General features: G+C 49.1%; 9 protein-coding genes across 9 annotated transcripts; 4 read left to right on the forward strand and 5 right to left on the reverse strand.

Annotated features, from left to right (window-relative positions):
• Positions 1–112: 112 nt before the first annotated feature.
• Positions 113–1,306, reverse strand: EI90DRAFT_3121840 (uncharacterized protein; the record flags this gene model as incomplete). The annotated part of the gene is made up of 3 exons (XM_039063438.1): positions 113–312; positions 974–1,160; positions 1,214–1,306. 3 exons carry the CDS (start codon positions 1,304–1,306, stop codon positions 113–115), a joined length of 480 nt encoding a protein of 159 aa, XP_038917495.1.
• Positions 1,307–7,090: 5,784 nt separating this feature from the next.
• On the forward strand, positions 7,091–8,349 carry EI90DRAFT_3052192 (uncharacterized protein). Its single transcript, XM_039059914.1, has 7 exons — positions 7,091–7,365; positions 7,448–7,477; positions 7,582–7,707; positions 7,769–7,807; positions 7,867–7,962; positions 8,034–8,194; positions 8,252–8,349. Exons 1-6 carry the CDS (start codon positions 7,177–7,179, stop codon positions 8,148–8,150), a joined length of 597 nt encoding a protein of 198 aa, XP_038917496.1. The 5' UTR covers positions 7,091–7,176; the 3' UTR covers positions 8,151–8,194; positions 8,252–8,349.
• On the reverse strand, positions 8,125–11,985 carry EI90DRAFT_3052195 (DNA unwinding-related protein). The gene is made up of 10 exons (XM_039059915.1): positions 11,597–11,985; positions 10,888–11,541; positions 10,564–10,831; positions 10,339–10,507; positions 10,144–10,285; positions 9,554–10,094; positions 9,343–9,504; positions 8,686–9,285; positions 8,350–8,614; positions 8,125–8,194 (listed from the first exon to the last, which is right to left on the reverse strand). The coding sequence occupies exons 1-9, from the start codon at positions 11,902–11,904 to the stop codon at positions 8,474–8,476; spliced, it is 2,985 nt and encodes a 994-aa protein (XP_038917497.1). The 5' UTR covers positions 11,905–11,985; the 3' UTR covers positions 8,125–8,194; positions 8,350–8,473.
• An 85-nt stretch (positions 11,986–12,070) lies between these two features.
• Positions 12,071–15,723, forward strand: EI90DRAFT_3121843 (DNA repair helicase; the record flags this gene model as incomplete). The annotated part of the gene is made up of 20 exons (XM_039063439.1): positions 12,071–12,188; positions 12,241–12,402; positions 12,461–12,483; positions 12,540–12,665; positions 12,715–12,845; positions 12,909–12,957; positions 13,025–13,205; positions 13,257–13,336; positions 13,403–13,475; positions 13,554–13,649; positions 13,697–13,770; positions 13,828–14,130; positions 14,184–14,226; positions 14,286–14,545; positions 14,598–14,768; positions 14,824–15,063; positions 15,114–15,338; positions 15,396–15,414; positions 15,470–15,560; positions 15,615–15,723. The coding sequence occupies 20 exons, from the start codon at positions 12,071–12,073 to the stop codon at positions 15,721–15,723; spliced, it is 2,574 nt and encodes an 857-aa protein (XP_038917498.1).
• A 42-nt stretch (positions 15,724–15,765) lies between these two features.
• Positions 15,766–16,843, reverse strand: EI90DRAFT_2970908 (Mdm33 family-domain-containing protein; the record flags this gene model as incomplete). The annotated part of the gene is made up of 2 exons (XM_039055702.1): positions 16,550–16,843; positions 15,766–16,490 (listed from the first exon to the last, which is right to left on the reverse strand). The coding sequence occupies exons 1-2, from the start codon at positions 16,815–16,817 to the stop codon at positions 15,766–15,768; spliced, it is 993 nt and encodes a 330-aa protein (XP_038917499.1). The 5' UTR covers positions 16,818–16,843.
• Positions 16,844–17,178: 335 nt separating this feature from the next.
• Positions 17,179–18,119, forward strand: EI90DRAFT_3153682 (uncharacterized protein; the record flags this gene model as incomplete). The annotated part of the gene is made up of 2 exons (XM_039065878.1): positions 17,179–17,411; positions 17,481–18,119. The coding sequence occupies 2 exons, from the start codon at positions 17,179–17,181 to the stop codon at positions 18,082–18,084; spliced, it is 837 nt and encodes a 278-aa protein (XP_038917500.1). The 3' UTR covers positions 18,085–18,119.
• Positions 17,988–19,463, reverse strand: EI90DRAFT_3052202 (protein-tyrosine phosphatase-like protein). Its single transcript, XM_039059916.1, has 7 exons — positions 19,334–19,463; positions 19,157–19,264; positions 18,830–18,952; positions 18,651–18,712; positions 18,446–18,585; positions 18,265–18,389; positions 17,988–18,211 (listed from the first exon to the last, which is right to left on the reverse strand). The coding sequence occupies exons 1-7, from the start codon at positions 19,396–19,398 to the stop codon at positions 18,154–18,156; spliced, it is 681 nt and encodes a 226-aa protein (XP_038917501.1). The 5' UTR covers positions 19,399–19,463; the 3' UTR covers positions 17,988–18,153.
• Positions 19,464–19,526: 63 nt separating this feature from the next.
• On the reverse strand, positions 19,527–21,215 carry EI90DRAFT_2970915 (UAA transporter). The gene is made up of 5 exons (XM_039055703.1): positions 21,025–21,215; positions 20,950–20,974; positions 19,992–20,895; positions 19,796–19,935; positions 19,527–19,742 (listed from the first exon to the last, which is right to left on the reverse strand). The coding sequence occupies exons 1-5, from the start codon at positions 21,076–21,078 to the stop codon at positions 19,684–19,686; spliced, it is 1,182 nt and encodes a 393-aa protein (XP_038917502.1). The 5' UTR covers positions 21,079–21,215; the 3' UTR covers positions 19,527–19,683.
• Positions 21,216–21,325: 110 nt separating this feature from the next.
• Positions 21,326–25,269, forward strand: EI90DRAFT_3121847 (translation elongation factor 2; the record flags this gene model as incomplete). Its single annotated transcript, XM_039063440.1, has 13 exons — positions 21,326–21,557; positions 21,621–21,760; positions 21,818–22,413; positions 22,487–23,360; positions 23,416–23,458; positions 23,508–23,629; positions 23,688–23,784; positions 23,836–24,259; positions 24,317–24,534; positions 24,590–24,718; positions 24,779–24,916; positions 24,969–25,020; positions 25,080–25,269. 13 exons carry the CDS (start codon positions 21,326–21,328, stop codon positions 25,267–25,269), a joined length of 3,255 nt encoding a protein of 1,084 aa, XP_038917503.1.
• Positions 25,270–25,380: the final 111 nt, after the last annotated feature.

Consider the following 25,380-nt stretch of genomic DNA (forward strand, 5'->3'; position numbering starts at 1 on the left):
ACGCCAGTCAGCAGCATCACTCGGTACTCGTTATCTTGTGTATTGTGCCACCAGGCTATGATGTGCTCGATAAGGACTGTCCTGGTAGTAGCGCCATTGACTGCGATGTGAGCTAGAGTGAAAGCACACCTGAAATGGAGGATTCGAGATTAGTGCCCCCTTCGGTAACGTCTAGTGGTGCGATAATAACACAGATGATGGGTTCGGAGTCACGACGATACAGATGTCGAGTAGGGGAAACTTCAGGGTCAACGAGATCCATGGTCTTGTACCCAAGATGAAGGCCTTTTGAGTCACCATCGTTCACCTGAACTGTAAGATCATAGCAGATCTTCCCATTTCTCTTGCGATACATCAGGTTATCGAAACTGGCATCATGAAGGAGATTTTATACAACCGATTACGACCTGAGATGAGGCAGTCAGGGAAGTTACCCATGACAATTACACTTCAGGACATCACGAGGTATCCCTGCAACCTCGTCAACTGAGTAATGGGAAAGAGCTCTTTCGAGACAATCACTCTCAGAACACACTTCTCTTAGTCCACTCCAATAAACTTCTGAGAGGATATTTTAAACAGGACTTCCAACATCCTCCGAATGCAAAATCTCTGGCAAGCGGTCATGAACCCACTCTCTCCATAGCAGAGTCAACAATGAATCTCTCGGGTGCTGTCGATGCAGCAAGGTAGCTCAATTTGACAATGAAGGATTCGCCAATGAGGGATGAGCCTGGCGATTGACAAGGAAGGCACTTAACATGCGAAATGGTCATCCCTCAGCCCATGCTGCTGAAACAAAGTCTCCCCAAGCTCGAAGTCAAGTGAGCCTCCCCCCAGTGTGGTCTCCAAACCGTCTAATGTATGGTGTGTGAACATAGATGCGAGAGAGAGTTCAGGGCGAAGTATTTGTCCATGGAAACCGTATCTTTCATCCACAAGACAAGCTAAACTATGCACCACCGATACAAACTGTATGAGGTAGCGCGAGAATCGAACACTTCTGAAACAAGATGATTAAAGCTGTTGTAGTAGGCAACTTCGAGATCGGTAATGGATACCGATAACATGGCTATGCGTGCCAGAGACTCGAGCGCATAGCTGGCACGATGCAACATCTCATCTATTTCGGTATCTTTCTTAAGCTTTTTCAAGGGGCTCTGTCCGGGTAGAGGATGAACTTGGATTACGCAGCCGGGGCATGAGCGAACACCCCAGACCATGGAAGACTTCGAATTGGGACGACAGCAATGACGAGGGGCCTTGTGGGCATGCCGTAAACTAAATGATATCGTTGGAGAGGCATTGAAAGCCGGTGTGTTTCCAGTCTTCGCGAATGGCTTCATTAGTCCCCTGCACCCTTATCGTTCTGTTCCCATGAGGAACACACCTTCTTCGTTTCAAAGTTTGTCCCTAGTGAAATGGGCACCTCTCAGGCCCTTGAAACGACAAATTGTCTACATTGATCCGGCCCCACCCGCAGAAGCCGAACGAACAAAGAGAATGGCTTATCCGTTTTTTGTGTGACAGACCAGACCATTTCGGAAAAAGCGAGCAGCTGAGATCGCAGTTTTTCAACGACAGGATTCTGGAGTTCGACAAATGGAACGCAGTTCCCTGCTTCTTTCACCTTGCAGGTGTCCGCAAGAGTGAGGGATTTCTTATTAGCTGCTATACTCTCGAAGTCCTTATCATCTTGTAGGATGTGATCTATGGACTGATCGAGAGATACTGTTTTCTGACGTTGTTAAAGGCACTATGGCACGCAGTCATCGACCGCAGGAACCGAGACAGAAGAGAGGTTGCGTGGATTGTGAAGCGTATCCTTTGGGATTGGAACGTTGTGCGGGTTGTCGGAAATAAGCGTGCAGTGCGCAACGGCAGTACCCGACTCGCATCTCTGTCTTCGCTGTCTTCGCGAGTTTTAGGCAGTTATGTGGAGAACCGAGGAGAGAAGAACGAGGACTGGATGGCAACTTTGAAGCCCATTCTAGCAAATACATATTGGGAAATGACTTCCCTACAAACCCAAGGATGTTTTGAAGATGCGCAAACAAAGCTGGTCAATTGTGCACTTCTTCGGGAAGACTAAGCCACACATTTTTGGGGGATGCCCTCGGCGACAATCTCAGAGGGAGGGTTCACTGAATCTTGTTGGCTTCTATCTTCCTGATCAACTCTCCGGCCTTCAGAGCGTTCCATCCGGTCGCTACAGCCTCTGACCATTACCTGGGACGTCCAAATATCCCTGCCTTGAATCCGGGGCCCAACGTGTGATGCGAAAGAATGCAGTGGTTAGCGCCCACCAAAAGGCAGGGTTCATCATGGCATGTACAGGGCTACGAGGGTATCGATTGTAACTTTCCGCCTTTTTTAATCACAACAGTACTTAATCAGGAAACAAACCGCATGTATCACGTAGATAGCTCAACATTCCTCGACCCCTGCTACATTGGAGGGGGCCTGAGGATTTCATGAGATTGCGTAATGAAGGGGATATCAAATGCACAGACATCGGACTTGTCCTGCATGTCCTTCTCAGCTTTGGAAGTATTGATGTTCTTCCGTTTGCGCAGTTATTTTTGGAGCGCAAGAACCTCCGAGGATTTTTTTTTTCGGATTTTAATCATCGACCAGATGATAGCTCTTGCCTTCTAGCTTAGCAGCGCTGGAGGCGGTTCCCGAACTCATTGGTATCGTGCGTCCGTGATCCCTGCAAGCTGATGACACCCTAATCAAAAACACGCCGTCTCTGTCAGGGTTCGTATCTCTGCAATATTTGACGACTGAATCTCATGATTCGATATTGTGTTCTGGTGCTCGCCCACCTTTTCGATATAATTCTTATGGTATGGTCCAATAATCTAGTTCGTCACAGTTTTTCCGTGAATCAAGCGTCTGGCCGATTGTTGTGCTTCCACCGCATCCACCTCACTCGCCCTGTACTTTCCAACTGTGCAAAACTCGCTTGGCTGCCCAGCGAGTGAGGCTATTTCCGACTCTACCTTGAGCGAGCACAGGAGAGGTTATCAGCCTCTATTGGAATAGAGGACACTCTTCCCAAAATAACCATGCGTTTGACAGCCAGATGTTCAATAAGGCCCTGACCCAACTAATATCTGGCCATCAAGGGCTGATATTGATGCGGAAGAAAACTTGGGGCTTGACAGCGTGAGACGATGACTTGCATCGATCGCAGCTATGCGTGTGACCTGTCTGTTCATCGGTGTCAAGGCCCTTCCCAGATGCTCTCTGCGCTGAACTTTATCAAGCGAAATCGGAATCCATTCCGACCACTGGGCAACAAAAAACGCCCGGATACGGATGAACTTATTCGTATCCGGATGCCAAAGATCTCGATGGATAGATCTGTACAAAACACCTGGGTCAGGGTTCAACAAAGAGAGAGAGAGAGAGCACAGCATCAATTCCGCTTCTTTCGCCTCTAGACGCAGATCTCTTGTCGTCCCCTGTACTCTCTGGAACGGAAATTGTTGATATGCCCAAACGCACCACCTTCGCGGTTGAACGGTGCAAATCGGTGGTCAAACGGCTGAGATATCGCAAAATCTTTAGTTTTGGTTGGGGTTTTCCCCTGAACCAAAAAAGTGGCTGCACGCGGCTGTAACCCAATTTATCGATATCCAAAGTATTTTCCACAAGGATTGTTCGATGAAGAACAGTACTGTTTTCCTGGGTTGTGGGAAACTTGGGGCCATGGAAAGGCATAAAAGGCGGGCTTTTTGGGACGATTCCTCTCTTCTCATCAGCGTCTCCTCTCTGTCTTGCATTCGGCGCCGGCTGCACCTCTGCTCGTCGTGTTTTGATATCGAGTTACGCCGTGCACCACGATTGTTCGCTGTGTCGATGTCCTAGTCACCAGTGACCACTGCCCTCGGTTGATACTTTCATTTGCTCTGCCAAAATTCGTTAGGGGACCGCTGCTGTGATATCATGGATCGATTGCTAACTGGTTTCCTTCATAGTCTCTGGTCATTTGACACATCATGCCAACTTAGCAAAACGTTCGACAGCCGCTCACGATGACCACTGGCGAAATGGGACACAAAGGAACACACGGCTTGTCTGTTGATGGACACGGGTGCAGTGAGTAAGCCGTAATTGACTGTGGCATCAGTAGTGGTTAACATTTTCCTCAGCCACCGACGGACTTGTTGTTCGGTGGTCCACAAGGTCCACCCCCCGTTTCTGAACCCAGTATGAGGGATTCCACTCTACTTCTCCCAATGGCGAGTACGTGTGCCTCCATAGCTGGTTTTTTTGCGCGGCACTTATTGAATCGTATTTTTAGCCATGTGTGTCTAAATTCGCCTGATTCTACGGTTATCTCCGCTCCCGTTCTGATTTTTTTCCAATGGTGAGTAGTTGTCAAGTTTCTGCGTGGTTACTTGCTGAATGTTATTTGCAAATATGTCTCATAGTCGTGTATCTGTTTCATGTCTTGTGTATTTTGGTTTCTTTCTTTTTTTCTTTCTTCTTTTTTGCATGGGTGGCGCAACTACGGTGATGGGCGCTGGGGTCGTCCTGGGCTGGGGTGTTTCCACTTGGGCTCCATGCTTGGGCGTGTCCAGGCCGGTAACGGTGGACAGTCTCTGTTCGGCGTCGCACACTTGCCCGATGACTTGTCTCTCCAACCTAGCGGTGATATGTGCGGAAAAGGAGTGGCTGGCGCCTTTCTCTGTGGCTCTGGCTGGGGTGGACATTGACATTGGCCATCTGGCCTGGGGTCGTGACTCATTGCCTGGCGCTTCAGGGTTCGTCGGTTCACTTCTGTAGGTCTAGATGGTAGCGGTGTCGATTCTGTGGCTGGGGCGTTGGTTGGAAGCGCCGTGCTGCGTGATTGTGGCTGGGGCACGTGTGAATGGGCTTCGGCCTGGGGCACGTACGTGCTGGCCCGGGGCCGCAGGATTGGAGTCCCGTGAGAGCCGACTGTGGCTGGGGCATGTGTGTGTGTGTGTATGAGCCTTGGTCTGGGATGCATACATGTTGGTCTGGAGCGTAGCGGGGCGTCGTGCTGCTAGATTGTGGCTGGGGCCTCTATGTGATTGGGCTTTTGCCTGGGGCGCATACGTGTTTGCCTGGGACTGCAGCATCGAAGTGCCTTGATGCCAAATTCTGGCTGGGCCATGTATGTCAATGGGCTTTTGGTTTGGGACGCACACACACATGTTGGCCTGGGCTGTAGCGGGGCGTCGCGCTGCTAGATTATGGCTGGGGCATTTGTGTAAATGGGCTTTGGCCTGGGGTACATATGTTGGCCTGGGGCTACAGTGCTGACGACTTCCAACTCACGATTCGCCACTTGTCTGACCCGTCTACCATCTGACCGATATCCGCATATCATCCACCCTCACCGCATTCAACGCGTGTCCACCCTTCTCTGAGTGAGTGCTGTACCTGTGCTCGCATGTGCGTCTCGATGACTGATGTTCTTCGTTGCTTGTTGGTCCCTCACTCAAATCTTCAATTATTAACTCGTTTTAGCTTCGATTGTAATACATACTCTGGTTACCGTATAGCTGTGTTGCGAAATGGCGGTACCTTGAGCGAATATAACTCTTTGTTTCTTGACCGCTTCCTCATGCGCTCGAAACCGAAACCTTGGTTCTGCACCCCATCTGTAGAGGACGCCGGGCGAGTTGCTTCAGACCACATTCATTGCTTGCTCGCAAGAAAAACTTATGACCGACGAGCCGTTTTGCTTGATCGCAAAAGTAACATAAGACTTTACATAATAATGAATCGTTACTACTGGCGTCTGTGAAAACTTGATCAACGGGGTAGAAGCACGATTTTAAAGCTCAACTGCCTTAGGACTGCGTTGTGAGAGTGAAACCTGTTGTCCTTACCTGACATCGGCTGCAAACAATTAGCTGTGGGTGGAGAATGTGGTTATGATGGTTTGATGTAGGCCTCTAGGAAGCACGACGACATCATGGGCACTTCGCAGCGCATTACAGAGGATTCAGGGCGAAATTCGTCGTTTTACGGAGGATCGGTCCATATCTTGTCTCTGACCTTCAACAAACTTTCGTGGATTCATTAGTTGGACCACAAAAATGCGGGATGTTTTACGTGACGGCATACGGGCTAGGATGTCTCTTGATGATGGGGGAGAAATACCCGCTATGTTTGATGAGACCTTAGGGGGTATAACTTGATGACATAAATGGCTCAGGATGTTGTTCACTAGATCGCGTGTATGTTTAAAACGTTTAAAAACTTGATTTCAGAGCCTCAATACAGTTGATATCATATTTGGATCCCCAATCCCAGTGCTGTGTCACCGTGACCTCCATCACGAAAATCGGACAGGCAACTGGAGCAAAGTCCCCTGGTCTAGAGCGCTCCGGAGGCTCCAGAGCACCTGAGAGCACCTGGCCAGTCCGATTCTCAGGATCTGAGTCGCGACCAATCGCAATCGTTGCTACGCCAAATCTCCCCCCACAGCCGATGCCAGGGGTCTTGAATTAGGTGATCTTGCATGGATGCTATCGTACTTCTAAGGTATTCTGACTTGCCCAAACTGCACCATATTGGTTTTAAATTGACCGATCTATGGAAAATCGCTAACATCAGTCAATGTGAATGGGGGATGTGCACGCAGATAGTTTAGTATGGCGTGCGGGCCGGCGAGAATGAGGGAGTGGACACTGTGACATATTGCATACGCCCGCACACCGTGCACAGAATGAGCAACAGACCGCAGTGCGTAATGCTGAGAGCCTGGTCCTTTTTTGGCGTAAATGAAGGGGCCGGTAGTTGATGTAGTTGGTAAACGCGCCGTATATTGCATCCAGAGTTCTGTGGCCCGACTCTGGGCTGTCCATGACCTTGCGTTCCCACTTCGTGAGGAAGCACCTACACGCATGATTCCGATAGAAACATCCTTGGCCGGCGCGCGGAGGGAAGCACTTCCCGAGTTTAGGGCCGTAACAACTTGTCACTACCTTGCACTGACCTAGCAGAGATCAAAAGAGTGGCGCGGCCACTAGCCTGCCGAGGAACATTCCTTGAGAACCAGCAAACGAGGCACGTGTGCGTATGACAAACATGTAATCATTCACCACGCAATTGAGTTAACGTCACCTCGTCGAAAATTACAAATTCTCACACTCTGAGCATTTACCCAACAACTCGCCTCTCACAGCAAATATGAGTGCATTCTCTCGCACCACCACCACCACTTTTCGCACCGTTTTACAACCCTCACGGCGAAATGCAACGTCTACTCTCGCTTGCACCTCATCTACATTGGCACTCCACAGAAATACGTTTTCCCCGAGAGGAATGGCTAGTTCTGCATCTCATCATCAGACCAACAGTTCTGACACTCCGTGGATGGCAAGTAAATTTCGCTTCGATAGCCTAATGAAGTCACTCTGGGCTCATGAAAAGAGGTTGCCGTTGTTTTTTTTTTTGTTAGATTGGTGCTGGTGTTGGCAGTGTCATCGGGGTGAGCAATTTTTCTCTCTTAGGATAACAACTCGGGAGTCCGCATTAGGGGGTGTTCAATTGCGAAGTTTGGACGCTTTTATTCATTTCATTAATTGCTACTAGTTATATTTCCTGTATGGAAGACGTAAAAGCAAAGACCATGGCACCCACACCGCCCACCATGACGACAAACACGCCAAAGAAAATCACGAGGAACTAGCCATCGCTTCAAGCCCTCCATCACCTGCAGTAAGCATATGTTTAACAGCGCGTAACTCTCTCTTTCTTACATTTCTGCAACTTTTGCAAGAATGACGTCGCGGAGCCACCTCTTACTACGAAAGAAGGGGTGAGTAGCGTCTCTGCTTCGTGGATGCTACGAAAAAATGTTCTATGCTTATATTTCAGACGGCTAGCGACATCCCTGAAGCCACAAAGCCAGCCTCACCATCCGAAGACGCTCCCACAGATAATGCGGAGGTGACCTCCGTAAAAGCAGCCATTGTGAGTCCCCCTTCGCATGATATGTGCATATATAATAATGCATTCCTTTCACCCAATCCTACACTTCACAGAATGCTGATGCACCGAAATCGGCCAAGGCCCGTGAGGACGAGGGTGACGCTGACTATGTGAAAGTCAAAGCAGAGGATGCTCGAGAGGAACGGGCCGGGTCTCAAAAGGAAACCTAAAAATGAAACCTAAGAAAGTTGTCGAGGGTGCGCAACAGGCCCTGGTCCGTATCGATCTTTTTTCTTCCACGATTTCAATCCGACTCTGACCCATTGCACAGAAAGAGAACAACTGTGAAAAAAAAGGATAGGGTGTCTGCATCATTGCACAATTTTTCTTCCTTACTTTTCCCCTTCCCCCTTCGTCCAAGTCTGTAGGCCAAAACAAAAATAAATTATCATCACAATAGACCTAGACACACTACATACATACAACAACTCCTAATAGAAATAAAATGTGCAAGCAAACTCTATAAACCCAAAAAAGAGTTGAGGGATTCGCACTATTGAGTGGAAGAAAGAACGTCTGGATCCACGGAGGGATGTATCATATAGTGCACGTTGTCGTCCTGATCAACCTCCATTTGGTCGTCCGACGGCAACGAGTTCTGGACGTCACCCTGTAGGGCGATAAGCAAATTGTCCTGAATCATTGATCGACTCGTCAGTAAACGCTCCTTTGTAGATGCGACTCTTCCAAGAATGAAATTATCACCTTAACCAGTTTGTTGAGGACTCTTCGAATAAGTTGCTTCTGAGTTTCTAATTCTTCCAGATTGGCGATTCCCTCCTCTTTCTGCTCGAGGTACCAATCGATTAAATCCTCCCGATTTAAACCTTTTCCGGTCGTACGCTCTAGCCCAGCTAGGTGATCCAGGATGAGAGTTTGCATAGCCATATATTGTTCATATGGCAACTTCATCTTCTGTTTCTTGGGTGGTGGGGGGGCCGGTGCAGGAGTAGATGATGGTGCCGTTGTACTCCTCTCACCAAGCGGAGCGACTGACGAAGACGTACCCGTGGTTCTTCGTGTGGGCGTACCTGGGTGAACCTGCATCGATTCCTCGTTCAAATAACTAGATTCTGTCTCATTAAAGGCAGCGAGTTCCTCCGCGGTGATGTCTCCTACGACGTTGAAATCGGTACCATCCTCTTCGCCAAAGATATCACCACTGGAGGGCGCATGAGCGTTGGCATCTTGATGCGGTCGTTGACCTCGCAGCTCCTCTTCATCGAAATCAATGTCGTCTTGTTCGACGTGAATAATGGATTGACGGAGCAGGGAGTATGCCTCTCGGACGAATGCTGGCGTGATCTGTGAAAGTCCGCAAATTAAGTGGTTATCGCAATAATGGAACACGCGTCCCCACACCTCATCTGTGCAGTGAGCCCTAGCTATGGCTTCGCTGAGCCGAATCATGCTTTCTAGCTGGCGAACGGTTATTCGGTACGAGTTCTTGCCAACACCCGAGGCGTCATCTTGTCGGAGGAGGCGATACTTCTCCACAATGATGTCGGATGTCTCTGGCGTAAGCTACGGAAAAGCTGAATATGAAGACCATAGGAGGACATCTAAGTCCCACCTTTGGGTTGAATGTCCTTGCATAACGAATATACCGTTGCAGTGCTGCAGTACTAAATTCTGGCTGAACGGCCTCACTTCTGAACCGGTGGATGTTTACGATGTGCCTGGCGATATTCTCGTCGACCGTCGGGTTGCATTCATCCAGTACGACGAAGAACAAATCGAAACGACTCATGATGGGTGCGCTCATAACCCCGCCTAAGTTTGCCCTTAAGCTGAGCTTGCGATTATACCTCCCACCAATTGGGTTAGCGGCAGCGAGAATCGATGTTCTTGCATTCAGAGTGGCATGAATCCCTGCTTTCGCAATCGAAATCGTCTGCTGCTCCATAGCTTCGTGGATGGCAACCTGATCTGTGATGTCCATCTTGTCAAACTCGTCAATTGCACAAATCCCGTTATCCGCAAGCATCAGTGCTCCAGCCTCTATGGTGAATTCTCCAGTTTCTTCGTCCTTGACGACCGCTGCAGTAAGACCTGCAGCTGACGAGGCCTTACCCGAGGTGTAGACAGCGCGAGGAAGGAAAGAGCAGACGTATCTACAGGCATTGTCAGGGAAAAGTCGTAGCGGAACTGGCTGTTGCGTACTTTAGGAATTGGGATTTGCTTGTCGAAGGATCGCCGACAATGCAGATATTTATGTCACCCCGGAGGTGCATACCTTCCGGAGTCAATTTGTGAACACCTCCGAGCAGCTGTAGTAAAAGGCCTTTCTTGACAATCTCGTGCCCTTCGATATATGTTAGCCCCCGTCTCCGAAGTTGAAGTTGAAAATGCCTTTACCATAGACAGTGGGAGCGATGCTCTGTACCAGCCTATTGTAGATATAATCGGAATGAACCATCATCTTTAACTCCTCGATCTCTGGCATCGTAAGGGTCGAAACGAAAGCCTCTTGATTTTCTTGACCGCCGTCACTCATCTCCTCCCCCCGAATATTCGTCCCAGTATTCTAAAAAAAAAACAGAAATAATGAGAAATACTACGAAGGATGAGGCAGTGCCTTACTCGGACGTCTGCGTCTTGGGCCATACAAGCTAGGAAAGCCGTCTTGTACTGCAGGTCTCGCACACCCAGACTCTTCAGACCTGTGACCCCGCTGTTTCCGGCACCAACGGCAGCGGCACCTCGAGTAGCCTCGCGTTGCATCTCTGAATTGACACCAGGCAGACCCAATTGCGAGACATCTGGAACAACAATGAAGGTCCCTGTGAAGATGCATTTGTCGCCAGCCTTAGCACGCTCCACCAAGTCGCCCCTGAGAATCACATCCAAGCTGTTGAAGCAAGAGTCATCAGGCTCTTCCAAAGATCCAAGTAACACCTCACCAACCTGCGAGGCATGCTTCCTGTTGGGATATCGTTCGGATTCTCCTGAATTCTGACTTTCTGCCAATCCGAAAATCGGCTCTGCTCTACCTTCAGCTGCCACGATTTTCTGTTCCCACATGTAGGATTGGGGCAGATGAGGGGCTCCGTGTATTTGAACTGCTGCTCGACTTCATTAACGAAGCCACCGCAGAGCATGCATCCAAAAGCGCCGTATATGAGTTCCGGGCGCACCTCAGATGTCCGCGTGACGGTTCCTGAGACGGACATTAACGTCCCAATTCGGTGTGTTCGAAGATCACGGATAGATGAGACAAGTGGCAAGTTGTAGAAAGCAATACCAAATTCACGCGTGAGCAGCCCGGATGAGACGGTACTACTGGTATGAGAATTGAGATACACATATTCTGGAGCATGGATGCGAACTTGATTCGCAACTGCTCGCTTGATATATGGAAGGAAACGATAGTACTGTTCGGTGATCGCCCGTCCCAGAGTCTCGTCTCGAGAAAACACGTGGCTGAAGTCGACGTAGAGGGTAGGATGATCATTTGCGGCCATAGACCTGATTTGTTGAATGTATACTTGTGTGGTCTGGGGCTCGGCGTCCATATCGTCTCCCCCTGGGGTTGCGGGCAATTCTATGGCTTCAGTGTATCTTTATCCGAATCGGGGCGGTCAGTACCAAGGCCAGAAGGGTGTTAAAAACGTACTGATCAAGAAAGTCTTCAAAGTGTTGTAGGACAGCCTCTCCGGTTCTATCTTTCACAGGTGGCACGTCTCTCACAAGCGCTTGACTTCGAGCTCTGCTTCTTCTTCCCCCTCCAACATTATTGGCGTTTCCTTCTTCTTCGGCCTCACCGGGACCGCGAACATCGTCATTGTCAAAAGCTAGAGGGTCCGCGGCGCGTCGAAGCGCGTTGTACGCGTCTCGAGGATCTGCACCCTGGGTACGGCGCGGACTGGAGAATAACGGAGCTTGCACCCCAGAACTTGGCAAAGGCGATGACAATTGAGACATTTCCTCAAATTTGTGTCTCTGATCACGACTCGAACAGTAGGATAGGAAGAGCTGGGGTACCCGCTCGGGTAGTCTTCAAAGATTTGATGGGTGCACGTGACCGCGTCGACGCGTTTCCGTGCCACAGTGCTGAGACGCGCTAGCTCCATAAACAACCCGTTATCTAATGGAGGATCCATCGGAGATTATACGCATTCCTACTCCATCCAAGTTTGACGCGTTTCCGTATAATGTTCCGTACGGTATACAAAGTGATCTCATGGCGCATCTTTTCGCCGCAATTGGTAAGCTCGAATGCTGCTCCTCGGGCATTGCACCAACTGGGATCATGAGCAGAGTCACGATCTCTTGCTATTATTGAGAGCCCTACGGGAACTGGGAAAACGCTTAGCTTGTTGACCTCAAGTCTGACATGGCTTCGTGAAAACAAAACCCGATCGAAGCATGCACGATTAGCAGACCTCCGACAAAAGATAACGGCCGAGTCTGATGAGTCAGGTAACATTGAATTGGAAGAGACGTGTATGAACTAAATGCTCAACCTGGGGAATCATAGAACCACAGTGGGTCATCGAGCAGGTGCTAGGCAGAACGCCACCGCGAAGACGTTTGTGCTCATTTGTATTTACAACCAGAGTTTATCCAGGCAACAAAAGGCCTTAGAAGCTGAGGAGAATGACTTTGAGAGACGTTTGGATGAAGCCCGGAGAAAGGAAGAAATCATTCGACGAAAACAGAAAGGGAAGGTAGTCAAAAGAGCCGTAAGGTCCACTACTGCATATTGCATGAGGCGAGCTTACATCGATATAGCGCGTAGAACGGGACGATTTGGCCGTGAACGAGGACCAATATCTTCCTGATGATGATAGAAACGTTCCAGAGGAAGATGATAACATCTTCCTTGAGAACCTGACCCCGGAAGTCCGTGAACAGCTGAAACAGTAAGTCTTTTTGATCGCCTTCAGTAAGCACCAAACCGATTCCGACGGATCCCAAAAACTCAGGCTCAAATCTCACTCAACGGAACGCTCACGAACCCAGCCTGAGGACCCAGTGTGCACTAAAGCTAATATGCTCGATGCCCTACTCAGCATCAGCGTCACTGACATCTTACCAACAGATATACTTTGCCTCTAGAACTCATACTCAACTAAGCCAAACTATAACCGAGCTTTTGAAGATCACAGGAGGTTCCGATACGCGCAGCGTTTCATTAGGCTCACGAAAAAACACTTGCATCAATGAGGACCTTAAAGAAAGAGGCGGAGACCTCGACGAAGCATGTCGGGAATTGAACTCAAGTATGTACTAGGTTGCTAGCAACGGGGTGGGGAAAACCAACCTTTCCCAAGGGGAAAAGGGGTCTCGATGTCCACATCTTCCCTCCCATGATGAAGAATCGAAACTCTTTGACTTCCGTGATCACATATTGGTGGGTTCCCGAGAATGACCCCATAAAGAAGAAAGAAGTGTTCACCGTAGGTGGCTGCTTCTGTAGGCAAGCCCGAAAGATATCGAGGATCTCGTGGAAATTGGAAAAGAGCTCAAAACATGCCCATATTATGGGTCGCGTAAAGCCATCAACCGCGCAGAGGCAAGCTAGCCCGGATCCCGACCAACCCTCCCTTCCTAAAATATCATACAGCTAGTCACACTGCCATATAATCTCCTGCTGCAGAAGAGCGCCCGCGAGGCTCTAGGCATTTCTCTGGAGGATCACATTGTGATAATTGATGAGGCTCACAGTGAGTCCAGATTCTCGTGTCTCCTTCACCTAACGCATAATGAACAGACCTTATCGACACTGTACTATCAATTAATTCGCATGTTCTTTCATCACGAACCCTCCAGCTCGCTCTCGCCCAGGTCTGTTCCTGCCCAAATTATCCGGGTTACTACGTTTACCAGATCCCCATCCACTAGCTCAAGGCGTATCATACCAAGTTTAAAAATCGTCTTTCTCCTCGGAACGCCTTGTCAATCAAGCGAGTGGTGATGTTCATTGCGGCATTGGACGGGTTCTGCAAATCCATGGCTAGTGATGAGAATGAGTCGGGTTCAACACCGAGAAAAAGTGACGGCGCCATCGCAGCAGGTAATCCTGAAAGTAGTGACACAACCATGATGACGGTTGGAGAATTGGTGTCGAGACTGAACACACGAATCGATGGCCTAAATCTCCTTGAGATGGTACAATACCTCCGGGATAGTAAATTGGCGCGGAAGGTACCCTTAACTATCCAGCGCCATGTTACCTACGCTGATCGGAGTGCAAGTAGATTTCTGGGTACTGCGACGACATGCTAGCTCAAGCCTCAAAAGGTGATGAATTCATCTAATGGAACCTTGATCTATGCGACTAAGCGGCAGGGATTTTGCAGAACCAGGGAAAGCGCGAGATCACAAAAGCGGAGCTGCACCTCCTCTTCATGCAGTCGAAGCATTTCTTCTCGTGTTAACTAGCCCAAACCATCAGGGGCGGGTATTTGTCACGGTCGAGGGACCGTTTCGTGGTCAAGATGCCGACAGGACGCGCAATGCTGTCACTTTAAAGTACCAGCTGCTAAACCCGGAAGATGCATTTAGAGATGTTATCGAGGAAGCTCGGTCTGTGATACTGGCCGGCGGAACTATGTCTCCGGTACGTTGGCGTTACCCAAAGATGGCTTTGAACCTCCAAGTAACGTTAACAGATGTTTGACATCCAAACTCAACTTTTTCCAAATTTGCCGGAGGACAGAATTGCGATGTTTACTTGTGGACATGTTATCCCATCATCGAGTCTTCAAACACTCGTTATCACACACGGCCCGCGAAAGAAAGAACTCAAATTCAAGTTTGATAATCGAGGGAATAATGAACTAGTACGGCCCATCCCCAGAAACCATGTGTAATGTGCTTGACCTCGTGCTACCACAGACTGAAGAGCTTGGCCTTATCCTCGCTAATCTGGTAGTCCTAGTCCCACATGGACTTGTCATCTTTTTCCCCTCGCATTCATTCCTTCAATCCGCACTCAAAATATGGGAAGAGAGAGGGGTCATGACGCGGATACGCTCCAAAAAAAATGTCTTTTTGGAGCCTGCGGATGGGTCGAGCGTCGATGGAGTGCTGCGAGATTACAGTGCGACAATCGCCACGAAAGACAGAGAGTCTCAGGTAAGTGTTGCAGTACTGTAACGAAGCGGAGCAACCCAAAGAAAGGACAGTCGAGAAGCCCCCGCGGCGCGGTCCTCATGGCTGTCGTCAGCGGACGCCTCTCAGAAGGCCTCAACTTTTCAGATGACCTTGCCCGAGGGGTTGTAGTCATTGGCCTACCGTACGCAAACCTTGGCTCGAGAGAACTGAAAGAACGGATGAATTTTGTACGCCGGAAGGGATCTACTGGTGGCAAAGACGCCGGGATGGAGTTATACGAAAACATATGCATGAAGGTGTGTGTTCAGAAGTATCGTGGGCGGCCTTGGTACTTATTGAATCCACACTCGTAGGCAGTGAACCAGTCTATAGGTAAGGCCTATTCGCCTCCCGATGGCCCGACAGCCAATGTTTCTACGACGTCCAGGAAGAGCTATCCGACATAAGAATGATTGGGCCAGCCTTATCTTGATTGACCAGCGGTACTCGACAAGTCGGATACAGAACAAGTTGCCAAAGTAAGTCCCAGATCGCTCATACCAGGGAAAGACTGATCATGGCGAAAATTGTAGCTGGATTCGTTCCGAAATAATCGTTGCGAAAACGTGGGGGGATGGTATTAGGGAGCTAGGTGCTTTCTATCGCAGGAAGCGTGAGGAGGGTGCCCTCGAAACTCAGTGACCAACATTATGTGTCCATTTTCTGAGTAATTCTATATGTAGTTCATACCACCGCTGTCGATTTGAGTAGCAGGGTGATAATGATGCCCCCCACCGCACCAGCAGCAGCTGACCAAACTTGCGGATTGTATATAGGAATTTGGTATGAAGTCCAAGGTAATTGTACCTCAGCTGGGGGTAATGACGATGGCGGGCTGTCATCGGCTGACATGAGTCTGTGACTAGTGGCGGCAGTAGCGAGTCTTGTGAGGATCTCCTCCTGATTCGCAAAATGCTCATTGATGTTCTTCATCCCTTCTTCCATGAGCTGCCGATTTGCCTTTTCCAACAGTTCGATGCGATCCTCGAGGCTTTCGCGTAATCTCTTCCGTTTATACGGCTCCACAACAATAATAGCGGCGATGAAGACGACCAAGTTGAGGGCGAGGGCGAGGAGTTGTCCATAGGTACTTGCGCTTCGAATTTTGTCACTCCATATTTGTTCTTCATGATACCGATTAAGGATAGAGCGCATAAGATCGTCAAAAGCAGTCTCTAGTTTTCTCTCTGTATCATCTAATTTTTTTTTAGCTGTGACTTCAGCCTGGGCGTTGACGTGGTCTTGCCGGACGAGATTGGTGAAATGGGAGACATCCGATTCGGACCAATTTGATTTGCGCGGCAGCAAGTCGTTTATCTCACGTTGACATGCGGAACGCGTCAAGACCGCCTCCTCGTAAGATAGTTTGACGGAGTGTGCATCTTCTTTTAGTCGCGATATCTCTTGCTCTGATCGTGGGAGAAATGAGTGATGGTTTTAAGATCATTCATGAACAATGATTTCACACCTTTTTCGACCACACTTCTCTTGAGCTCTTCTATAGTATGATACCCCGTCACCTCGTTTAGTCTTCCGCCCAACTGTGAGAGCGTCAAGTTCGCCCTCGTCTTCCAGGCATCTGTCCGCTCCAGTAGGCTCACATTGGCCAATGACTTGGCCCGTTCTCTTGCACTCTCAAGCCACGGTGTCTGCTGTCTACATCGAGAATGGGAAAAGTGGCGAATTGGGAATTTGCGGACAGTGCGCAAGAGCAAGAGCGAACGCCGGGATCGCATTTTAAACGCTTATGCACGTGATTTCACGCTTATGTAAGTAGGAGAGGACAAGATCCATCGGAGCTTGGTTTAGCGCCGCAATCAGTTCTCCGTTGCATTGTGATCTTCGAATTCACTATACATATACCATATCACTGGGCAACAGCTTGCCGATGACACGAGTTGTTTTCCGTTATTTGATTCGGAGTATTACATAAATCGGCTCCGCCTCACGGATAGATCGCAAGGTCCGAGACGATGGCTGAAGGAGTAGTGCCACCGCCGCTTGATTCAAGGACAGGCTGTACTTTAAAGGGCCCTTCCTTGGATCACCTCTTTCCTGGTTTCATTCTCTCGACACTCCTGGTCGTCGCCTGCCGCAATGTCAAACGATATTCAGTCTGTGCCATATGATGTTGTCCGCGTCTCTTGGGAAAGTAAGGTGCCTGTCAAGGAGGCACTGGCGCGTCTGGATGAGCAAGTCAAGACCTTCTATAAGGATCACACGTACCTCAAGTACTTTGACGAGGTGTTCGACGAAACCCTCAAGGACGGCGAAGATTGGAAGGCTGCGTGGGGAAGGCTAAGCCCCTACTTTGGAAATTTAGGTCTTGCGTGAGTTTTTCTTGCCGTTCACCTTGTGCTTAACGATGAAGACTATCCTTTAATTTTGCCTCGTCCCAGTTGCGACCATGACCACGTTTCGTCTGGGTACCGTTCGCTCTATAACCCCGAAGATCCCAACTGCTGGCTGGAGACTCACCGTTACGAACTCATACCGCCACCGGGTGACTACGCGGTTGTGTACAACAACTACTCTCAGAATACTATCATCTTCCCCCACCGGGTCCTTGTACTCGAGCGACCAGGAGGATCCGCGTCCATCCATTATGACCTGCCATCTTCCCAACTCAAGCTCGTAAATGAGGAGACCAAGGCGGCTGCGTATCGCCTCGATGATCGCCTCGACAAGCTTTGCCGGCATGTGTTGAAGGTGGACTCAGAGACGCCGTCCACCAGCGCGTTGTTATCCAAGGTGACCAATGAGCACCCTGCTCACAGGACAGAAAGAATCCAAGCTCCCCTGTTCGCCAAATTAATCCCGGGGAAAGAGAAGGCGAGCCCATTCCTGACTATCTCTCAATTTTGGACTACCGCATGCTTAACATCGTCCATCCATGACTCGTTTACAGACGCGCAGCAAATTATGAGTTATAATCGCTGGGAAAATGTACAATCCGAATCAAAGACATTATGGATATCAACGCGACCAGCGGCTCGCAAATAGGATGTAAGGTAGAACTAGATGGGGGACTATTGTTCGTATCCGTGAAATATGTACCTATGTATGCCTCGATCATGCCATTTCAGTGTCCGTCTCAGGAGCGTAATATCGCCTTCGCGCCTCGGGTACCCTGTGAGATGCCGTAAACCACTAAACCCCGTTGACTAGAGGAGAAAGACTCGCCTCTGTACACTATCCTCGTCGTCATCCTCGTCGTCACTACGTTTCCGTCGACTTACAGAACGGGTATATCCACTATTCGAGAACCCAGCAACAGCTTGACGAGCACGATAAATCGATTCCCACTCCTAAGAAATGAACAACTCAACGCTTAACATCAAATTGATTCATATTTCCCTCTAACCTTCAACTGGGTTAAAAAGCCGCCATTCGGTGAAATGCAATATCGTCGATTCTGAACATACTGAAGTGCGTCTTCCCAGGATAACTTGAAGTGCTGCATGACGAACATGATTGCGAATGATGGGGAGAGACTGATACCGCCTTGCGAAGTCATGAAAGCGTTAGATGAATCATCGGAGCCTCATGGTCTTTGGGTTAGGTTGTACCATTGCAATGAACCAGAACTCGACCGCCAGCAGCTATTGCTTGTTGTATGAAGATTTGAGCGCTAGGATTGTGAGTGAGGAGAGGTTTGTACAGAGGTTCCGAGCCGCGGAACAAGATAGCGATGAGTCAGCGAATTTCGGAACCGTGAGGCTGAGCGATTTTGCAAGGAGAGACGTACCCAGGGAATAATCGAATGAGATTTTGCTCTTCGCTATCTTCGACATCGAGAACCATATAGCTAAATTTGTCGGGAAAGCGGGGGTAGACTGAGAATGCCTCTTTGGCGTCACGAATGCAAACTCTGGGGGAAGGTGGAGATTGGGGTAAGCAACGAATTAGGAACAATCGAGAACACGACAAAGGATGAGAAGGGGACGGAGTGGACGTTGTTCACATCCTGAAGCGAATCGCACGCCATGACGCGTCTGCCATTCGCCTCCAAACGCGGATGAAGACCCAGATCCTCAAAGGGAATGAAAATGAAGCCGAAAGGGATTGTTTTTACATATGAGTGACCCCATAAGAAGTCAGCTTTTCGAGCTGCTTCGATACTGTTAATGGTCCAAGCAAGAGTCCGGGAAGGATTTCTTGACACTCGCGGCGCATTTCATAGCTGAATGAATTTCGGAAGAAGAGTGATCAGCGCCCCGAGTCGGTCATGGTGTGAGCGCCCGGGCCATACCGCCATTCTGCCTCGGGTGGTGCTGAGAGGTCCACGGGTGTTGAGTACGACGTTGGGGTTGTCATTTGGCAGGTGTGAATAATATAATCTCGAGAGGGGGGTTCGTGACAGGCACCTCGACGGATCCAAACCGAAGGTGGATTGAATTGAAACTCCCACCGACCGGAATCCACATTATGTAATATACCAAATTGTCAGGTGTGAGGCTAAAATCCCGCGATATAGTCACCTAGTGCCCCTGTTCATCTAGGAGCCTTCTCGTCTATCGTTATCAAGGTGGAAAATACAATACATAATGCGGACGAACGAACAGTGTGCATCCAATCGTCTAACCTCTAAATGCTAATAATTCAAAGAGCTTTTATTTTACCTTTCTCCCGCTCTTGAAGACTGCGTTTAGCGTAAATTTCTGAGGGATGGTATTCAGAAGCATGGAACCAGAGGAATGGAAATGTGACCCACCTTTTCGCTTCACCCAGGCTTCAACGCCGATTCCGGCAAAAACGATGGCGGCACCAAGCCATTGGCCGTAAGTGAGTTTGTGGTTATAAACCACCACTGATAGAATCATGGTGAACAGTTTCCGCGTCAATGTTACCATCCTAACCAACTGGTTCAGCACTGCATGCAAAAAAGATATAATAAAATTATCACCAACACTAAAGTCAATGACCCAAAGTGCTGCAAAGTTTCAAATATGAAGAGTTGACCAAGTGAGCCGGTGACCGAAAACTCCAACAGCGACTTGAGAGCCTCCGGATGTGTTCTAATAAATGACAATGCTCCCTGAAGTTCCGATCGATCAGGTAGCGTGGACTTAGAGGTAGGGTGGAGGATAGGGAGATATGGCAAGGGAAGCATGATGAGTGTCGAGGTCAAAATTGTGCTCCATGCGTTCAACCAGAACATCATCTGTTGTCCCGTAATGCGATACTGAGCAAAAATCTCGTCTTGAGTGGAATTGGTCGCTCCATCAATAATCAAGTTAATCAGCAAAAGAAAGATGCCCCATATACTGGATTGCGCGTTTCCCTTGTGTTTCGCACCTTTTGCAGAGGCGTCGCCTGATCCCATAAAGGCAGTGATGCCGATTGTGACAAGGGCGACGACGAGATATTTGTGCGGTGCGAATTTGCGGCGGTAGAGGAGAACATTCATAATCATCACTGGGACAAGCTTGCAGGACTTCCCAAGAACCATTGTAGGATATGATATATGTGAGAGTGCAGCAAATCCAAATTGGGCAGCAGTGCTGACGAAGATCGCACATTGAAGGCACCGAAGGAGCATATCTCGAGCGTATTTAGGGCGGGATATTTCCTTTCCGTGAACATCGTTTCCATTTGCATGTCCATTCGCTTTCCCATTAGTGACTGGCATTGGTTTGGTAGCTGATTTGAGACCGAATATTTGAGCCAGGCTCTGCCCAGGCACACGGCGGATCCATATATAGATAGCCGATGAAATAACACTCGCTAGGCTCTGGAGAGTATTTAGAAAGAGTGCAGAATGGAAACGTTCGGGTGGTTTGCTCGGGTCAGTGGAAGCGAACGGCACGGCCACTTAACAAATAGGATTAACACGAGTTAGAGAATTGGGGGATAGTGTTGACATACGTCTCTCCTGTGCGATAGCCCAAAGCTACGGAGGGGAATTAGCAAGAGATACATTCCAGTGGAATTCTCAGTTACCAAAAACATTGAATAAACTCCTGCGACGCATACACCCAGCTTCAAAATAGCCATGTAATTATAGCAGAGGCTGGCCAAATGAGAGCACCAGGCCCACAATAGCTGTTCAGTGAGGAACGCAAAAGCAGAAAGACTGATATTGTCAGAATGTGACGTGTTCTGACGATGCGACGTGGTGATGGCTGTGTGCGATGGCTGTGCAATCGGAATCTCGCATTTCCTTTTCGGGTGTCCAGTCAGTCGGTTCTCCCTCCAGACTGTACCTTCAACATTTACTAAAAAAAGCTTAGGCTGGGCGTCGATGAGTGCTGAAATTGGAACGCAGAGGTGCATCACTGTGTTAGGCCACGTCGATCATGGAAAAACCACTTTTGTTGACTCCCTCTTGGCTGCCAACAACATCATCTCAGCTCGCATGGCTGGGAAGATTCGATATATGGACAGTAGGGAGGACGAACAGGAGCGAGGAATTACTATGGAGAGCAGCGCTGTGTCTTTAAGATTCAAAATGCTGAAGAGGACTGAATCAGGGGGTAATAGCACAATCATCTTCACCATTTTGTGCAGCATTTCTGACGCTTACTTTGTTAACCTAGAGGACGCCTCCGCCGATTATGTTATTAATTTGATAGATACTCCTGGTCATGTTGACTTCTTAAGCGAAGTATCGTCCGCGTCCCGATTATGTGACGGTGCATTAGTTCTCGTGGATGTAGTGGAGGGTGTGTGCACACAGGTATGTAAGTGCTGGGTAGTTTCCGCTCGGAGCGTCTTACGCTTATATATGGCTTAGACAATTGCAGTTCTTAAACAAGCATGGCATGAACGGTTGCGTCCAATTCTCGTCCTGAATAAGCTCGACCGTTTAATCACAGAGCTCAAACTATCTCCTTCTGAGGCTTATCATCACCTCATTCTTGTTATCGAGAATGTGAATGCTGTCATGGGAGACTTTTTCGCGGGAGAACGCATGGAAGACGACTATCGCTGGAGGCAAGAGCGTGAGCGGCGTCTTGCGCAGAGGAAGGAAATGGATGCCGCTAACATGGAGGAACATGCCGGCGATGATTCTGCTGATGGAGGCGTTGCGTTCGAGGAGCGAGATGACGAGGATTTGTACTTCGCGCCCGAGCGAGGGAACGTCATTTTTGCATCAGCTATAGACGGCTGGGCTTTCCGGGTTGGGAAATTCGCTCAATTATACGCCAAAAAACTGGGTGTGAATGAGAGGAATTTGCGGAAAGCTTTGTGGGGCGAATTCTACCTGGATCCCAAGTTCAAACGTGTTGTCACTCACAGGCAGCTCAAGGGCCGCAATCTGAAACCACTTTTTGTGCAGTTCGTCCTCGAGAACATTTGGGCTGTCTATGAGAATGTGGTTCTGAATCCGTAAGCCAGGCGCCCTTTCAATGTGCACAGTAGACTGGCGAACTCCTAATGTTGGCTCTACACATCAAAACAGAAACCCGGATAAAGTGGCCAAGATCGTGACAGCTCTCGAAATCAAGATACCTCCTCGTGATCTTCGCTCCAAAGATACTCGACACGTCGTGAACCTCATCTTCTCTCAATGGCTGTCCTTATCAACATGCACCTTCCAGACAGTCGTCGAAATTTTGCCGTCTCCTTCTGCCGCTCAACGCGCACGTCTTCCCAAAATGCTGTATCCCGATTTACAGGAAACGACCGCAGTTCCGAAAACAAAGCTAGAAGAGGATCTCTGGGAGTGCCGGAAGGGAGACTCGTCCAATGTTGTGGCATACGTTAGCAAGATGTTTGCTGTCCCCAAAGATCGCCTCCCGAAAAAGGAGGGAGATGAAGCCCCGCAACCTCTGAGAAAACAAACCGATCCTAAGATCGGGGGGCTGCCTTCTGTGGAAGGAATCTCTCTCAACGATTCCCACATGAAGGTTCCCACGGGTCAGCACGAGAAGGAAATTTTTCAGGAGGATGGCAATAAAGACGACGATGTATTGCTTGGCTTTGCTCGATTATACTCTGGTACTCTCAGAACTGGGAAACACGTTTATTGTCTCCTTCCCAAGTTCTCCGCAGATTCTGGAACCACACCTTCTCATGCCCGAAATGGGCCATTCATCGCATGCGTGCGTGTGGAGGCCTTGTATGAAATGATGGGAAGGGACTTGGTGAGAATCAATGAAGTGTCGGCTGGAAATGTGTTTGCTATCGAAGGCCTCGCTGGCGCTGTCTACCGAAATGCCACTCTGTGTCGGCCTTCGTCGGTGTCTCTTGAAGGCGGAGATAGCTTCGTAACACTAGAAAACATTGACACCCTCAGGGACTGTCTTATCAATCTCGCAGGCGTTGGTGGACAAGTGAGATGTTATTTAGGATTTCAGCCGCTGCCTTACGCTCACCGCAGGGTTTCAGGTCGCCCCAATCGTTCGGATCGCCGTCGAGCCCGTCGAGCCAGGTGAGTGTGCGATTTGTGTGGCGCGCGCATTGCGCTAATAATTTCTCAGCGCTTCTGCCTCGTTTGGTAAAAGGACTCAAGTTTCTAAGTCAGTCTGACTCTTGTGTGGAAACATTCCAGCAGCAGACCGGAGAATGGGTCATTCTCGGCGCTGGGGAACTTCATCTGGAGGTAGGGATAATCACTGACTCTGCATAAACCAGGAGCCAACACCTTTGCTCCCAATCAGCGCTGCCTCAGAGATCTCGAGGAACGGTTTGCGAAAGTGAAGATTCAGGCATCCAAGCCAATCGTTCCATTCCGCGAGACTATCGTGAAAGCACCTGGTACGTAAGTTTTCACAACTAATTGGCCATCTCACGCACTAGGAGGTTAAGATATGCGTCCTACGAAATCACCACTTGGGATCCGTGGCACTTTTCCAGCATCAAGTCATAAAGTAGTCAATTTCACTATTCGTGCAGTGCCAATGCCCGACTCCATCACTCGATTCCTCAAGACGAATGTGTCTTTGTTGAAACGCATACAACGCGACATAGGCCGTTCGAACACTCGTCCCGAGAGTGCAGCGCAGTACTCTGGAGACACCCTCGACGCGGAACCCACCGAAGACATCAGTGAAGGGGAACTTCACCAGAAGTCCTCGGTCAGGTATGAAGATTTCTGGGAAGAATTGGAAAAAATTATGGATGAGGCTGGACCTGAATGGAAAGGCATTGCACCCCTAATATGGGGATTTGGACCGAACCGCATTGGGCCAAATATGCTGGTTTGGAGATGCAAGGTTGGGAGCAAAATGCTGTGGGTGATAAAACGATTTATTTTCCTTTGCGCCGGTTTACTTAGTGTGCGCTGCAGACTGAAGGCTCGGTCTCGTCGTCGTGAAGGCCAGGATAGCATCAGCCATCAGGATGTTCTGGACACCAATTTAATACCTCCGGAGTTTGAGACTAGTCTAGAGACCGGTTTTCGGGTTGCCACCTTCCAAGGACCGATGTGTGGAGAGCCCCTCGAAGGAGTGGCATTCTTCCTAGAATCTTTGGAATACGATGCCTCTCAAATGGAAGGCGAAAACGGTACGAATAAAGCGCTCCTATATTCTCTCCCTTATTGACTCTTCCTTATTGACAGTGAACGCCAAGAAGGCTCAAATTAGTGGATCGCTGGTCTCCCTGTCAAAAGAGACCTGTCGGACGGCTATGTTAGATTGGTCACCACGTCTCATGCTAGCAATCTATTCCTGTGACATCCAAGCATCTAGTTAGTCGTATAATCCTTTGTCGAGGACTCATGGTTCTGAATTTCGCCGTCCCTTCCCAGACGATGTGCTTGGGAAGGTCTATAGTGTAATTGCCAGGAGGCGCGGGCGGATTGTCTCAGAAGAAATGAAAGAAGGGACTGCCTTCTTTTCTATTAGTGCCACCATTCCTGTGGTCGAGAGTTTCGGATTTCCTGACGGTAAGCGAGGAGGTCACAGCTGCCCGGCGTGCAACTCAGTCCTGGTTTTCAGAACTTCGAAAGCGCAGCTCTGGAGCCGCAAGCCCGCAGCTCATCTTCAGAGGGTGAGTACTGGGACGGCCCGAACTTTGTGACAACGGGTGACGATAGTTTGAGCCAATAGATACGAGATCTTTGACCAGGATCCATTTTGGGTGCCAACGACCGAAGAAGAGCTGGAAGACCTGGGCGAGAAGGCTGATCGTGAGAATGTAGCGAGAGCGTATATGGATACGGTTCGGAAGAGAAAGGGATTATTTGTGGAGCAAAAAGGGATAGCGTCTGCCGAAAAGCAACGCACATTGAAGCGTTAGAGGTTCCGGGGGGAGTTTGCCAGAAATAGACCACTAGCTGACGACTGCTGACAATGTTGCGGTTATGGAGGCATTAGATCCCGTTAATTGTTCGGGGGGCGTGGGCGCGTT

This window comes from Cantharellus anzutake, assembly GCF_015039405.1.
Source record: "Cantharellus anzutake strain C23 chromosome Unknown EI90scaffold_17, whole genome shotgun sequence".
Taxonomy (NCBI): domain Eukaryota; kingdom Fungi; phylum Basidiomycota; class Agaricomycetes; order Cantharellales; family Hydnaceae; genus Cantharellus; species Cantharellus anzutake.